The sequence below is a fragment of the Manduca sexta genome, chromosome 20 (assembly GCF_014839805.1).
Source record: "Manduca sexta isolate Smith_Timp_Sample1 chromosome 20, JHU_Msex_v1.0, whole genome shotgun sequence".
Classification (NCBI taxonomy): domain Eukaryota; kingdom Metazoa; phylum Arthropoda; class Insecta; order Lepidoptera; family Sphingidae; genus Manduca; species Manduca sexta.
The window spans coordinates 14,188,282-14,205,692 of NC_051134.1; the positions used below are offsets into that span (position 1 = coordinate 14,188,282).

Sequence of the window (17,411 nt, forward strand, 5' to 3'; positions counted from 1 at the left end):
CAGAACATATACAAAATATTGAAACCTTGCATCTTTTATTAATCAAAGTGTTGATACTAGGCACCTGCGTGATATAACGCTCCTAGCTCTTTATACACTAAATTATTTATTTGATGATGACTGTACCTAGCCGTATAATTTAATTTATAATTTTGACACATCTATAACAAAATAACCCATCTCATTTTTCTAATCTCAAAAGCGCAAGCAATATTTACTCTTGGTTCCATAAAAATAATATTCACTTAAATATGCGCAAAAAACATTTGGTTTCGCGCCAATATTCTGTAACAGAATGGTTTCACGCGACTGGGTATTTCATTGCCTCGTTCGTTCCTACGAATTTTACCGAATAGATTTCAACTGGTGTTGAATTATGTGGAATTTTCTAGTCTGTGTATTAAGATAGGATTAGTGGAATAATAATTGTAAATGGGTATTTGTTGATAATATAAAACATTTTCATGTAACGTAGCTTTCGTAATTTATTATGTAGTAATTCAACAAAAAAATTATACAGTTCAGCGTACAATTTTACTTGCTATAATGACATGTCGTAACATCTTTAAAATAAGTACTGAATACATAATGACCAGTCACCATTGGCTTTTTCTCATTTACAAGAAGTTCATTAACTACATAAGTGCTGTAGTATATTCCTTGCGAATCCAATAAACGCTGAAATGGTACAAGCTTTTTATATAGCATCCTTACTGAGAGAATAAAATCAAACTCAATAGTCAATTTAATTAATTAACTCAATATTCAATAGTTAAATAATATAAGTTGTGCCGTGTCTAATTTACAACTACACTATTTATTACAGTCACACAAATTCGTCCGTATTTTTACACCCTTCACTATTGCAACTTGTCCATGAATTTAATTCCATCATACTAACAGCTCCATATTACTAGAAGACACCAAATCATGTGGTGTGATGGCGCAGGTCTTGGACCGGTAGACCATAGAGACCAGTGATCTGGTGCCAGCTCAGGTCACGAACTCGGCGACAGTTCTGCAAGCAATTTAATATTTGAAGTATGATGTATATATACTTATCTATGTATGTATATGTTCTTATATATACAAATATATAAAATTGAAGAGTGAGAGTTTATTTGTTTGAACGTGCTATACTCAGGAACTACTAAAGTGATTTAGAAAAAAATATACGGCAAAATATTTATCCCGGGAAAAGTGTTTTCGCGTGAGCGAAGCTGCAGGCTAAAGCGAGTGATAAATATAAATAAAATTGTCACCATCGTCATTCGCCATATGAGATCCACTACTGAACATAGGCCTTCTCTAGATTTCAAAACGGATATTTATGTGTACTATATTAGAAAGATACTGAACACAAACAATGTGGCACGAACGTACAAAGAACTAAAACATCATAACCAAGATTCTTTTTAACATTAAAGTTTAGGAACAACTACCATCAGGAAGCAGGTAAAGATGACGTGGACTTAGGTGATGGGATTACGGCGAAAGTAGATGTGGAAGCAAGGCGGAGTGACGATCGGCGAAAGGTCGCTGGAACTAATGGATGCGACAGGCCGAAGACAGGGTAACATGGCGCTTATTGGAGGAGGTCTATGTCCAGCAGTGGACAAAGATGAGGCTGATGATGATGATAAAGATGTGGAAATAATATAAAATGAACAGAGTAAAGCTTTATATCTTATACTTATTATAACGGCAAACGCGCCAAGCAATGCAAAAAAAATCTGATTTAAGACGTTACCAGATTAGAGTCACAGATTTCTACGTGGTTAAATGCAATATCGCGCTACCTTGATGTTAGCTGTACATATAAATATACGAAACAAAAGTAAAATATTTACCCAAGTTTTGCATTTGATGTTGACTGAGAACTACTACGAAATTGTCTTCGTCCGGAAGCTGCCTGTTGTTGACACTCATTTCTAGCTCAGCATCTGTTAAAAATAATCAATGTTGATGAATTTTCTTTACCGTCGTATAGAATGTTTTATTATACCTTCTTCGTATTTCGAATGATATTAATAAGTACACATAGACACAAGTAGACTATTATTTTATCGTGTGTTCGTGTCCAGCGCCTAATTTGCAAAAAAATGCCGTCTTTTGTTGCCTACCTACTATGTCATGCACGTGTTGAGACACCTACCGTAGTCCTTAACTGAGTTTACCCATTTCCGCCGTGATTTAAGAAATGGACTTGACAGGACGAGATATTGTATCTGTTACAAATGTAATTTCACGTAATGTACTGTGATACTTCTTTACAGGTGTGGGTGGGATCGGCGGAACATAATGTCGTGTAGGTACAATGTCTTGTTACGATAAATAGTAATGTATTATTGATTTTAAATATTTATTGACATCTTTATATAATAATTGATCTAAAATCAACATATTCCATAGATATGTTTATTTATGTGGGAATGGTGAATCCATTGTAACTCATGGTACGCGGAGTGGAGTCCAGATAGAACGTCGACTGACGAGAGATGAGTGTCCCTCGAAAATCGAAACATTATACCGGCCTGTTGGAATTAAATATATACATGTCATATTGATGGTGTTAGTAGTTTTTTGTTACTATTTAAACATCATCAAATTATAATTTTTAGGCTGAGTATTTGGAGCTTTACATGATTTACGACAGTATATTTTATAAGATTAGAAGCTAGGCTAACGTAGCATATTTTAGATTTCTTAATGCTTATATCCATCTTCAGTCAATAGTTCGCGCGTTTTGCGTTGCGATAATTGGCAACATTTTGCCTCCCACCGATAGAGTTAAAAAAAGTTTATGCAGCTCATCTAATAAAAAATAAACGGTATACTTACATGGCTGAATGGATGTGGTCACAGTTGGCAATTCTTCTGCTGTCGATGACATTGTACTCGACGTTGAAGTCGTGGCTAAGGCTACAAATATTTCGTTTGTTAAATTATAACCTACAATAATTACTGCATAAATTATTTTCGTTAAGTAAGGACGTCTTATCTAAATTGAAATATGTGTTAAAAGTGTGAGTTAAAGGAATTTAATTTATAAGTATTTCAGTTGTAGCTTTGTGGAAAATACGTAGGATCTTAATTCACAATTGACTTTTTAAAAATTTATTTAAAAGATTAAAGATTTTCATTGATTCATCGAAACACATAATTTATTTTTAACAAATTTCTGAAATTACTTCATAATACTTTTTGAAATATTTCTCAAATATATCAAACATCCTATCACGAGAACTAAACAAACAAGAAACAACAAATGTTGAGCACCGAAAGACATTTTTATCGATGACATAGTATATCACCAAATTCCTACGTAACACGAATCAGATGAAGTGGGCTACTACTTAATTCAATTAACGTTATTGTAGCCCCCTAGAATAGCCACTCTAATTAATGAAACTACAATTTCAATTAAAACACACCGCGGGGTTTATTTTTGAAGGGAAAAAATTACGTTCGCCGTAATGGCCAAGTTATTTCAAACAAGAATTTTTCATTTAACCTTATAATCGAATTACGCAAATTAATACCCCATTGAGCGTGGCAATTATATGAATCTTGTTTCAATGGAAAATATATTTCACTCTAAATGTTTTGCATTGCGAAATTACTTAAATCGAAATTTAAACGTGCAGATATTGGTGCGGTAACCACTTTACCGCATCCGGTTATGGTAAGGATCAAACCAATTAATTATAAATAAATCCTTCCTATGGTGTAATTTTGCGAGTTATTTTGATTACATATTGGATTCACTTATTTCGGAATGCGTAACATTTTCAAGTGTACATTTTATTCGCTTACTGTGAAATCAATTTTTGTGTTAAAAAGTTGTACCGAATCCCAAAAAGATATAAAAAAATATGTGAAAATTACATTTTTATTTAAGGAACAATGTATGGAAATACTTTTATCAACATTCATTTTATCCCTAGGGATTCAACCATAAACCAAATACAATACTATGTGGTAATCGTAGTACCTACAAAAATTAAAAGCGGATTGAATCGTAAAATCTTAGTATAAAACCATGTCCATTGTATTTTAATCCAAATTAAGTTTAATTACGATACAAAATGAGTTGAAGGGAATTTGCAATGGCATGTGATATTGGAACTAACACAAAGAAAAGAATTAGGTAAATCTGATTATCTGTTCTTCTTGGTCGCAATGTGATTTTATTATTCGTTAACAATTAATGTACCCATATGTTGTTTAAAATTAACTTGATTCGAAATTATACATTCTCCTTATCCTTACATATTATAAAACAAAGTCCCCCGCTGTTTCTATCTGTGTGATAAATTCAAAAATTACCCAACGGATTTTGATGAAATTTGGTATTAAGATAGTTTGAGACCCTAGGAAGGAAATAGGCTACCTTCTATCGCGGAAAAATATATAACGGGACTTTTATCCCAAAAAAAGCACTTTCACGCCGACGAAGCCGCAAGCAAAAGTTAGTTAGTATATCTATTTTAAATGCCTGGAAAAATCCTATCATTAAATTTAGAATAACATAAAAGATGAAAAACATCTTTCTTCATGAGATTAAATAAACAAGACAAAATATGAATACTGAGAGCGATAATTTCTTTTCATGCTTAATAAATAGATCGCTTAATATAATCAAATATAAACATCTATTTGTTTCTTGGAGATTTGTGATTTTTCTTGTTGATATATAAAGCTGTATTAGAAATTGTAAGAAGTTAAATTTAAAACACTTACTATAAAGTATTACGTCATTATGGGCAGCTCCGAGAGAGTTCTCTGCATGACATTGATATAAACCTGTGTCTTCTCTTGAAACATTATTGATTTTGAGTGTAATCGAGTGCTTGAAGTTTTCAAACTTAATATTTATTGTGTGCTTCGAATCTGAAAACGGTTTATGATTAAAAAATCCATCATGACGCTCCATTGGTGGCTCGCTGTGAATATTTATAATAATTGCTATTTAATAGGTTCATAGTGGATATTAAGCGGGAACATTATTTAGAATGTTTTTGTAAGCATCTGGAATAAAATGAAGTATGTATTTTTAGTCGAGGGTCATATTTCAACACAAGGCAGTTCATGCGTGTAATTAATAAAATTATAGAGAAAAAAAGTTAGTAAAATGACATAGTATAAATCTCAAAAAAATCACGAAAAGTCTCCCACTGTTAGGGTACCATTGTGCTAATTCCTTGTTTATTCAATATATTGGTCATTATGTGTGAATATGACCTTTAAGTATAATCCATTTTTCTTTCATGTTCCAAACCTGACTTAACAAGGCAAAAATACCTAGGGGGTCGTCCATTAATTACGTGAGGCTCGAAAAGGGGGAACGGGTTCAGAAATAAAATCACGAAATATCACAAAGAGGGGGGGGGGGTGATGACATAGCACGTGTATTTATTTTTCGTTGATCGCGCGATTTAATCTAAAACTTTGAATATACTTATTTTATACCAGAAAATACATGACGTGATTTAAGGCGGGGCGAGGTAGTCTTAAACCTCTCCACATATCACCAGGGGGAGGGGAGGGAGTTAAAAAGTCACTAAAAACATCACGTAAATAATGGACGACCCCTAGGTAACATATTTTATATATTTGGGGCCAGAATCGAATACTGAACATCCTCCTTGAACAGGTTCCCCGACTAACGTTATACACTGTATAAATAAGTCAATATGAGAACCATTTTTTAGTCTATTTTCTTCTGAATGCATCCAATACAATATCGGCGGCGGCGAAGCTTCGATTCTGCATTGCAAAATAACGGTTTCACCGACGTAAACTCCAACCATTTTCTGAGCCGTCCATAGGGAAGGGCTACCTGTGGAATACACATTAATATTACAGTATTATAAAACAAACGCGATGGGGACATATACATAAATCAGGAAAAACCCGCCACTGAGCCACGTACTCGCATTTTCAGCCAGTGCAATCAAAAAGAAAGCACGAGTTACTTATTAGGAAAACGACGGCATTCAACATCGAAATTTTAACCTAACGTAAGTTTTTGAAGTCTGCAATATTAGTATACTTTTAAATTAACAGATATAATAACAAAAATAACTCATAATATTTGGTGACCGTATCGCTAGAGTTGCGAAATCTATTTTCTGACTATTGTCTCATACTGAAATATTTTTTTATATTTAGTAAACCAATTTTAATATTCACTAAATCCAGTATTTAGTGACATCATTCGATATTTTAATTTCATTCCATTCTCTGTACGGTATCCGCACAGCTTTGTCGGTGCAGCGTTAATTGGACTGACTACTGTAGTGTGCGATTCCATTTGAACCAAAACGGATTATGTTTACACATATAAATACATTCGTAAGTGTATATTTTATGCTGTTGCTTGGGTAAGAAGGAAAATTTACGTTGGATATGGAAAGTTTGGCCTTCTTGTTCGACTATGAATCACTGGTTTGTTAGCTTTGGTTTACTGTTGCTAAATGTTTTATGTTCATCAATCAAGATACAAACTTCGTTAAGGACTTCTTTAAAAAACTTGTACAAAATGTGTATTTTATAACTATCGTAGCATTTAAAGTGAACTTCATGTACCTCGATGTAATTGTACAAATTTATAACATTTTAAAAATATTTCAAGAACCAGTAGTATTTTTATAAAGTATTTCGGTATACCTATATGTATAGCTAACACTAAATATATATAGTTAGTACAAAGTAGGCGCATACCTACCAGCAGTATGTGGGACACCCAAGCAGTATCCCTTGTGCCGGACTGGAAAAAATTATACCCGCGAGTCGTGTTCCGGGGTCAGCCTTAGTACCTACATCCGGTGAAGGACGAACGCAACGTCTTTGTAATGCCGGCGCCACACATAGCAAAAATATTTGGACACTTATTTGAACACTTGCTTGAACGCATGTGTGGCACGGGTATTTGTGTATTTGTGCAAAGTTTGTTTAAGTGTTTGCGTGTTTGCTATTCGGTATCGGTTTTTCGACCACACATAAAAGCGTTCTAAGTTATCGAATTGTTTGAAGGAGAACCGATTATATGGAAATCTAAAAGTAAGGGCAATAAAAATTGAAATTTGGTCAGTGTCTGTAACTGTGTTCAAATGTGTGGCAAAGTCTTTGTTCAAATATTTATCTTTGTGTGGCGCAGGCATAAGTCGAACTTACTTTACACTGTGCTGCACCTATCTTCAAATACGATGTACTACAACCCATTAAAAATAGACATAATATATCCATTTTGAGTGCCGAGCCACACATATACCCCCTTATTCATAGACGTTATTTATCTAAGCATTGGTGTGATAACAAGTCTGTTTCTCAGTGCTGACGGCATGGCAGCCTTCGCAGTGCGTAGACATAGGGCCGTTGTGATTGGCTAATATTAAGATACAACTTGAACTAGTTGGCTGTCTGATAAACAAAGCTGTATCCACTTGATCAATTATAATTATTGTCTCATGTTAATGCGCGAGCGTGTGTATGTGTGTATGTGTGTCTGTAGCATCAAAGCCGTATTCGGCTATAGTAAGCTTAGAAGTCCTATGCAGTGAAGGAGCAGTACTTACACAGCACACGGAGGAGTATCCGCTTGCTCACTGAAGGAGGTACGCCGTTTGTAGCGATGCACAGAAATGCGCCGTTCATGTTACGACTCACTGCAGTTAGGTTGAGCCACACGCCACTCCACTTGCCCACTGGAACGACAATACCACTGACCCACCTTATAAAATACAAAGGGTGTGTCATTTGCCTTTCCCGCTTCGCTATAGTCTGGTAAAACCGGCTGTTTTTTTTTAATATTACTGTATTAAATCATGTATTCAAATGGAAATAAACAAAAAAACATGGCATTAATCCACTTGCAATTCCCTTTATATTAAATCAGGCATTAATTTTAAATTTGTGTACATCGTTTTGTGTCCATTTAATTTAAATTTTATTGAAGTAGTGTTTATTTTATTTTATTATCTGTAAGAATCAAGAATTTGATGCTATACATTCATTTACGTATAACTTATACTTAAAGCGCTGACTATGAGGTGAATAAAAGAAAAACAGGTTATGTTTTTAAAAAAAACAAAAAAAACAATATGAACATCTCACCGCTAACATCTCACAAAAACCTAATTAGAAAAGAAAATATACTTTTACGACATGTTTGATAATATAACAGAAAACACATTTTCTAGACTGCATTATTTTACTGCTACCCTTGAATAATTCAGTCTGTACTGATTTGCGAAAAACGAGCATGATATTTTGTAGCAAAAACTTATGGTTCTCTTCCCTGTATATAAGGGCCTATTTCACAATATCTGAGTAGACGCTAATCATCAAATACAATATACGACGAGTGACGACCAAATACAAAAGTCACGCTCACAAGAAAATCGGTAACAAAAGACTGCATTCAGCATTAACTGATTTATACGTTATATGTAGTTAATATTTTTTTGAACATAATGAAACAAACCTTTAGTCATTTTAGAAAATAGTAATTTGAATCATTTGTAATTTGGTTATTATGGGGCTGTAATTTTGATAATTACCTAGTTATTAATGTTTCACTGATAGAAGTTATTCCCTTTTATGTTACCAATTTTAGGCATATTGTTAATTTACAGGAACTATCGAAACAACTACGGGCTGTCCATTAAATTCAAATAAATATTCATTCATATAGATATTGAAACAGTCTGAAGTAAGTTTTTTATGCATACCTGTCTGTTTTCCGATTTTCATTAGCGCTGAGTCTTCTCGTCGCCAAGTAATCGTTGGTGGCGGTGTACCCGACGCAGAGCAATGAAGCGACACGTTCTCACCTTCCCGTATTATTACTTCGCCGCTACTACTCGAATTCACGATGTCTGGTGGAACTATTGTGATAACATATAGAGGGATCATTCAACTTTGTAGAGTTGGTAAATGGTCTGCACTCTGTTATGGTTTTGATTGTAAGCTTTAGAATATTTTTGTTTCTGAAAACAATATAACGTGCGCCTTTTGTTAAGATAAGAAGAAACAAATGGCCACCTCATTCACAAATCAATATATCTTAGATATATATTTATTATATACTACTATATGTATTTGTATTTTAAGATTTTGTTGTTCACTTGGATTTGAGTTATAAATGCGGTGCTAAAGTATTTCACTGTTTAAAATACAGACTAAAAGTAAATGACCTACTACAGACATAATAGCTGGCTATTCAGTATTCACGTGCTGTTAATTAATACATTAAATATTCAGGGACAGGGTAGCTTTCTGTTTGTACAAAATCTATCGGTTTAGTTAGAGAAAATATTTCTGCAAGAAAATGATCAGTCTCCCAAACTCTACACCAGGGGTGGCCAACTGGTCGATCGCGATCTACTGGTCGATCGCGACAACAAGTCCAGTCGATCGTGGCAAGGCAAAAATATAAATACGTAGAACAGACCGCGCAACATACCTAATTACTAACTGCTGCACGCATCGTTTTGTATAATTTTTTAATCAAAATAATAATAAATTATGTGCTGAACTATGTTGTTTCATTTAAGATTCCAAGATGTATGTAGCTTGGTAGATCGCACAGAGTATCATCAGTGAAAAGTAGATCTTGGGTCTTATCAAGTTGGCCACTCCTGCTCTACACCTTTACACCTATTTTTATTAACGGGCACGGCAAAGAGACCCCACTCCACCTGATGGTAAGCTGAGTGAGGTCCAGATAGAATGACGAGTTACAAAATATGATTACCTTTCCCCAGTCGACACAATTATACCGGCTTGTTTAAATCGGATTTATACCGGGTGATGCCGGAACGCGATTTATATAGGCCACTGTGACGGGTTTTAATACCTTGCGTACGGTGGTTGCTATACAGGCTGACAGTGGCGATGGGTGAAAATTTTCAAAACGTAACCCGATGCAAAAAAATATTGCCTCAGTTAATATATCGCGGCCAATTGAACAAAAAACAAAAAGGAAGACGTTCGTAAATAAACCTAAAAGGGAAGCCGGTAGGAATTGTGTTGTATAGACGCTTCGCCATTGCAGACTGGTATAGAATATCCTACCACCAGCTTACAGACTAGCTTTTGTTCGTGGTTTCTGCGAGCAAAAGCTAGTGTAATATAAAATATGGATAGATAGTTAAAATTGAAATACCTGACACGTGAAGATGATGAGTCTGGGTGATCATAGGTTCAGTGTTGATCTGGCACATGTATCGTCCGCCGTCGCTCATCCTGATGTCTCGTAGAGTCAGCGACCACGCCTGGTCCCCTCGGCTCACACCCACACGGTGGTTCTTCGTTATCACATGAGGACCTATTGTGAGTATCGTCTGGGTATCCACTCGCAGCCATGCTACCTGTATGAGATAAAGTATTAGTGCAAAGACATCAAGGAAACTGTTTACCAAATAGTGGTTATGGTCATAAGGTAGTGTGACCGAAGAAAGGCCGGTCCCTAATAATACCCACCATCCTTGTTTTTGTATTTTTTGTGTTGTAGTGCAAAAACATACTCCAATTTTTTACTTCTTTTATTATTAAATTTTATAATATCTCGTGATATGTAACAATTTAAAATAACCTTACCTGTTCTTTACCTTACATGTTTATTTGGTTAAGAATAGGACTTGGGCTATATGTACGTAAATACTTAAGTGCAGTTGTAAAATGAGAGGTACAAAACAATGATAAAATGTAGGTACATTGAGAGAAGATATATAAAGTAATAAGATGGTACTTACATGGTATTAGAAAAAATCTCATTAATGGCATTTAACGCCCAACACGTAATGATAAATAAAAATGTGATGTCTACCATTACTTATGAAAATAATATTTACCTATAGTTCGTTTTAATTGAAATACCATAAAGATACAGAACATTTGAGGATTTTTTTTGTGCCAAAAAAGATGCCAAGATTTAAGTTATTAACCTTTAAAACGTTGTTTATTAATAAAGTCATTAATCATTTTAACAATAATGATGAATGTGCTGACCTATTCAATTTGTTTGATGAGCTAAATGTAGATAAACGAAAACCAAAACAAAGTGATTAGATTGTATTTGTATTATAATTAATTCTGTCAGTTTGAATCAATTTGAGGTTTCGCAGATTACGTTTACCAAACAAATTATAATCTGCAAACAACAGTTGTATTTATTATCATAAAGGAGATGACCGAATCGGCTTTAAAAAAAACAATATTCTAGGTAATTACCCATTCCGCCTCTTGACGAATCAATGAATTTCTTTTTTGAATGACCTTGCCAAGACAATTCTTTCTTATTTTTCTTATAAATGTAGGAGTCCAAAATTATTCTTTTATTGCTTCCAAGCTCAACATTTTTGCCATTTTATTATGCAATGTCTTCCACGTTGGTTGGAATTTGTTCGATATAAAGAACTACCGCCTATACAAAAGCGGATATGTCCTTTTTAACCGACTTCAAAAAAAGGAGGAGATTATGAATTTCGACGTGATTTTTTTTGTATGTTTGTTACCTCAGAACTCGCTCATTTATGAATCGATTTGGAAAAATCTTTTTTATTCGAAAGAATTTCTCTCCAGATTGGTCCCATAAAATTTTTTTCAACATCGCTTCGGTAGTTTGGTTTTAAAATTAAAAAAACTAGAATAATTATGTCGTCCAAGAAAACGAAATAGCAAATTTAGCTTTCCTGTGACGTATTTAGTTGTGTTTTTGCATTGAGTTTGGTTGACTGTACTTCTCACATACTTATACATATAGCATAACACCTTTTCCCCGTGTCAGGGGTAGGCAGAGGCGTAACATTTCATCGTGATAGTCGTACTGTGTGTGAAACATATCAGTTGTGTAATTGACTCTACTTCTTATATACATACATATATGTATATAGCATCACACCTTTTCCCCTTTTTAGGGATAGGCAGAGATGTAACACCACAGCGCGATAGTTGTAGTATGATCGAAATATATCAGTTGTGTTTTTGCGTTAGGTTTGCTTGAATCTACTTCTTACATACACATATATAGCATCACACCTTTTCCCCTTTTCAGGCGTAGGCAGAGGTGTTACACCACAACGTGATAGTTGTACTATGAGCCAAATATATCAGTTGTGTTTTTGCGTTAGGTTTGTTTGAATCTACTTCTTACATACATGTAATATATAGCATCACACCTTTTCCCCTTTTCAGTGGTACTCAGAGGTGTAACTCCTCAGCGCGATAGTCGTATCATGAGCGAAACACAACTATGCCATTGAGACGGTCTATTTTTTACTAACACAAAAAAGCAAAAAATAAAAATAATTTTAACAAAAATTAAACTACCTTCAAAAACCACTCAAAACCAAAAAATAATTTCACACAACAGTTACATATTGGATACCAACCGACTACGATCTGACTTGCTGACTTTGTACGCTGGCAGCACATTGTTTTCTTATATTTGTTAATGTATATATCTAGCTTAACTATCAATTTTAATTAGGCAACGACTCCAAAATTGGTATCCAATATATAACTATTATGTGAAATTATGTTTTGGTTTTGAGTGCTTTTTGAAGGCGGTTTATTTTTTTGTTAAAATTATTTTTATTTAGGATCGTCATTCTATTTTAGATTATTTTGTAAACAACAGTAAACATAAATTTTATAACTTAATGTTTATTAAATAAAATGTCATTATTTGTTTTCGACGTCGTTAAGCCCTCTTAAATCTATTAACGCACGATTTGAATAAATTATAATGTTCTATCCGATCCCGAGAACAAACCAATCAAAATAAGTTGTTTGTAAGCATGTCAATAAAAAATAATTTCTGATTGGTCCATTTTCGGAATCTATAGAAAAAAGCTAGTGTGGCCTTTACTGTGACGGATGATTAATCTGCAAATATATTCATGTAACGTTGGGTACGCTGAGCTGTTCTTTAGTGGCGAAGGGTGACATTTTTGAAAAGGTAACCAGAGGCAATAAAAAATGCCTTTGGTAACATATCGCGGCCAATTTTACAGAAAACAAAAACAAAACAAAAGTAAATAAACCTAAAAGCGAAGCCGATTGGAATCGGGTTGCAAGGATGCTTCGCCACTGCTGTTTTTTAAATTTTGTGTATGTTCTTTAAATCTTTTAAAATGACTTATATTCAAACAGTTATCAGTCACAAACGATTAACGTTAAACATTTTTTTACAACAAGCCCACACAATGGGAAAGGATCAAAATCAAGTATTCAGCCAACAAAGGGGCTTGTTCAACGAAAATTGCTTCCTTTGCGTTCAACAGCACCATGTTTTATGACTCCAGAGCAATTCATATTTTGCAGACTCTGGGACCTCGGGAATTGCTTGAAACCGTTGCCGCGTGAAAATACGATAAGTGTTTTCAAATTATCATTTACTTTCATTTCAACTTATTTATTTCTGTGCAATTGGATGATAAAATTCATATACTTATTAGGAAAAAGACATGACAAATTTTTTTTGTAAATATCTTTCTTACTACCTAAAATAATTGGCTATAATTGGGTGATTGGTCGAACTCATCGCGATGTCAGCCTACAAAACAATGTCAATTAGATACATGGTTTCCTGAAATATGATTGTTTAAGTACTAAAGTATACAAAATGTAGATAAACCGAAACGTATAAATTGAAAACTGCCTTGTAATTCATTATTGGCAGTAGACGAGAACATGTTTAGTCACTGTAACATATTACCTTTCCGCAGCTTTGGGTCCAAATCCGTGCTAAATTAAGATTTTCTTTATATAAACGAAACATCGGAAATGCTACACTGGTGTGTAATACTTATTCATAGCTTTAAATTGGCAGAGCTCTATCGGCGACATGAATCACTTTTACGCAAATCGGATACTTGCGCAGATTTTATTTGATAGTGAAATATGACATGGATTTGATTCCCGTCGCCTCTGTTACTTAGAACGCATACTTAAATCCTTGCATAATTATCATACAATTAGGCGTTGACTAATCCGTATATTCATAATAAAGTACGGAGTACTAGGAGCATATTTCACAACACTGTTGTCCTAAATGGTGTAACTTTACCTCCATAATTGCTCTTTCGAAGGACAAATGCGGTAACGGCACTTTCTCTTAATATTTACGACACTAACCCGGAAATATTTTATACGATTAAAATCAGTACTCAGATATATAAATTAACATAATTTTTCTGCCTCGTTGCCATAGTTGTATTGCGTTACGACTGCAGTGCTGATGTCTCGGGTTCGGTTCCCGGGTCAGGCAAAGTGATATTAGGTTTTTCTATTCAGTCAGCCCGGAGTGTTGAATTTGTGTTTGATATGGCGAGAGAGTCATCCCCATCATTGCATGGGATAGAATTCATACAGCGGGAGGTGGGTGCTCCAGTTGCGCTTCTACCTACCTCGAAGGGGCAACTGGGTTATGATTTATCTCGATAAAAGCCTTGAGTGTGTGTGTTTAATTTTCCTTCAAAATATAAATAATATACATATTTTTATACAGCGTATTAACAGTAATGAGTAATTTCACGGATGGATAGCTTCATAATTAATGTAATGATGGATGAAATTTTAAACGAATTACAATAAATCAGATATTCAGGTCACCGATTCAGGTGACTGACGGATCGGAACAGAGCTTGTGCGTTTGTATATAAAATTCAATTCATTTGATGAAACTCAATGTGTGAGTATACGCATATGTTATACATAATAATGAAATTGAAATGTTTCTACAAAAATACTTTTACCGAATACGAATATCAGCATTCAGCTATCGGTGAGGCTCGGGTATGGCTAGGTGCGAGGAAAGGATTGTAAACGTGTATTATATGCTTATTGGAGATCGCACGGGCGTAGCCATGTTTTAGCACCGGCTGTAGGTGATTCAAAAAATAAAACAACAAAAATGTGAATTGAAAAACATTCAAATTCATTTGAAAAAAAAAAACAGATTATTAAGTCTTAAAAAGTTTAAAATCAATAAATTTTTAGTTGAATAAACTTTATTTCAGGGTGGGGCGGTTGAACCCTTAAACTTCTTAATAGTCGACACAATTATTCCAGCCTGTTGGAACCGGACATACACAGGCTGATCTCGGAATGCGACATACGTGAGCCACTATGGCCGATTTTAACACATTGTGTACCGGTATTGGTATCTGGGCGGATATAAAATATATCCTACTACCAGCATTATGACAGTGCTGTAATTTCTGACTTTCAATCATCTGAATAGCCTATTTACACAGGCAGAAATATTTTATGTGTATTATTACGATTGATGGAAACAATTACCGCATGGTAAATGACTGCTGGTACCCATTAGCCTTACATATTGAAAGCGTTATAAGCCCTCGCCTTTGGGAGCTATGCGTCTAAATGGAAACGAAAACGTTTCTGTGCATGAAGCGAATCATAAATAATTATACTACGAATGTATTCCTATTTTGCCATAACTGTGAAACCTGATTGTATGTATTATTAAACTGGTCATATTTATTAAAATATATTATAGATTTAAAAAAAATACTTGGAAATGTGATAAGTATACATATTTTGATTTGTGATATTTGTGTTTTCGTTATACCAACATAAAATCAAGATCAGATTGCTTACAGTCGTAAAATCATGAGTCACACAGATATATTGAAAACAAAAGCCACATTATCACAGGCGCATACGTCGTTATATTTTTAAAGTGTTCGAAAAACATGGAATGATTATCTATTAAATCGGGTATAATTTTTATTAGCGTGAAATTAGTATGTAGATGGCAAATTCAAGCGCCAGTCTAACTGCCCAATAAAAGCCATCTGCGGCGGAACGTTAACCATTTGAAAAACTGTAATCGCTCCAGCTTAGATGGTCCAACTATTAAAAGTCAATTAACTTCATTATGATATAAAATAATTATACCGAGCAAATTACTGGGCATTATGAGATACATTTTGTCTGAGCATGACGAACGCAATGGAACGCCACGTGGTGCTTTGTAATTGGTGTTAGTATTGTTTTTGGGCAGTTGTTTTGATTATTATTTATTTCGATTATTAGCGACTTGCTTATATTGTCACTCAGTTACATAAAATATACATTTATTAATTGTTTTTTTAATGTATTTTATGAAATTATTGTTCAATAAGTATCAAAGCTGTGTTAATACTACTATATGCTGTAATACCCGGGAACTGAAATCTCAGGCGACAAATATAGGTACACCGAAGAATATTCAAAGTTTTGTCACAGTGACTGCAGGGTTTTTGTAGAAGCGATAATAGTTTTTAGCGATTTTAGTGTTGTTTACCTTATAATTCTGCAGATTCTTAACGCTGCACGTCAATGTGGCATCTCTTCCGATAACTGCTGTAACATTGGTGCCAGAGTCCAGAAATTTTGGGGCATCTATAAAAGATATTGTATTAAATATTTTATAATTATGTACATAATATATTAGCTTCGCAGTGAATAGTATAATATAATATTGCCGAGGATTATGCATTATTGTTATATTTCAATAATTTTGAAATCGTAATAAACATAATTTAACGTATATTATATGTATTATCCATATTATACCGGTCTTGTATTAAATACTGTCCTAATACTAGGCGAATATTCGTCGCAAGTCTTTGTATTACGTGTTATGAATTGTTGTATGTTGTTTTTATCAAAATGAAAATAACCTGTAATGTTAAGGTTTTCATTTGTTTTTTTTAAGGTTTTTCATTGTCTTTAAAAGAGACTTGAAGAATGGTCACCTCCTGGTAGGGGACGGCTTGCTGTGCCTCTAACATTGCAAAGTTCAATGGCGGCGGATGTTGCTTACCATCAGACGGGCCGCTTATTCGTTTGCCTACAAAGGCAAATAAAATAATAAATAAACTGTAATTATAAAGTGGTGTTAATCTCACACTATCCTTGTAAGCGAAAAAAAATGGTTAATTATATCTTGTATCAAAAATGTTGATACTTTAGGTACCTACCTACCTCTACATTCATTATGAATATCAATTTCAATCATATTTTAAATAGTAGTAATTAGTTTGGTTTCCATATAACTATTTTGTCGTTTGTTTGGAAGTATCTAGTAATTACTTACTGCCAAATACTAACATTTCCATAAATATACATTAGATATTCAAAAGTTTTAAAACGTAAGCAATAAAAGAATAGATCTTATAATTTTTTTAAGGCGTAAAATCCAATTGGTTTTTATCAAATAAATTAAATTTTATAAGTAAGGTTATAAAAACTATGAACGTGTAAAATTGAGTCGCTACAAATATATAGCACCTGGGATCCAATAAATCATTTCTAATTTACGATTTTTTGTATTTTCATAAAGATCTTTGTCTTTGATGTTGTATATCGAAGGAATAGTAGCAAAATTTATT

The 17,411-nt window shown here is 33.9% G+C and overlaps 1 protein-coding gene across 1 annotated transcript; it reads right to left on the minus strand.

The window, feature by feature from the left end:
- Positions 1-467: 467 nt before the first annotated feature.
- On the minus strand, positions 468-16,516 carry LOC115456393 (lachesin). Its single transcript, XM_030185434.2, has 9 exons — positions 16,322-16,516; positions 10,172-10,376; positions 8,736-8,891; positions 7,581-7,709; positions 5,705-5,842; positions 4,744-4,893; positions 2,842-2,922; positions 1,851-1,943; positions 468-1,018 (listed from the first exon to the last, which is right to left on the minus strand). The coding sequence occupies exons 1-9, from the start codon at positions 16,514-16,516 to the stop codon at positions 999-1,001; spliced, it is 1,167 nt and encodes a 388-aa protein (XP_030041294.2). The 3' UTR covers positions 468-998.
- Between the last annotated feature and the right edge of the window lie 895 nt (positions 16,517-17,411).

What these genes read in the sequence shown, in the direction of transcription:
- LOC115456393 (XM_030185434.2), bottom strand. Translation starts at nt 16,516, where the DNA reads ATGCATAATCCTCGGCAATATTATATTATACTATTCACTGCGAAGCTA. An exon ending in GATACTCCTCCGTGTGCTGT is followed by an intron (nt 5,843 to 7,580) that starts GTAAGTACTGCT and finishes TGTATTCCACAG; the next exon opens with GTAGCCCTTCCCTATGGACG. An exon ending in GACCACATCCATTCAGCCAT is followed by an intron (nt 1,944 to 2,841) that starts GTAAGTATACCG and finishes TATTTTTAACAG; the next exon opens with ATGCTGAGCTAGAAATGAGT.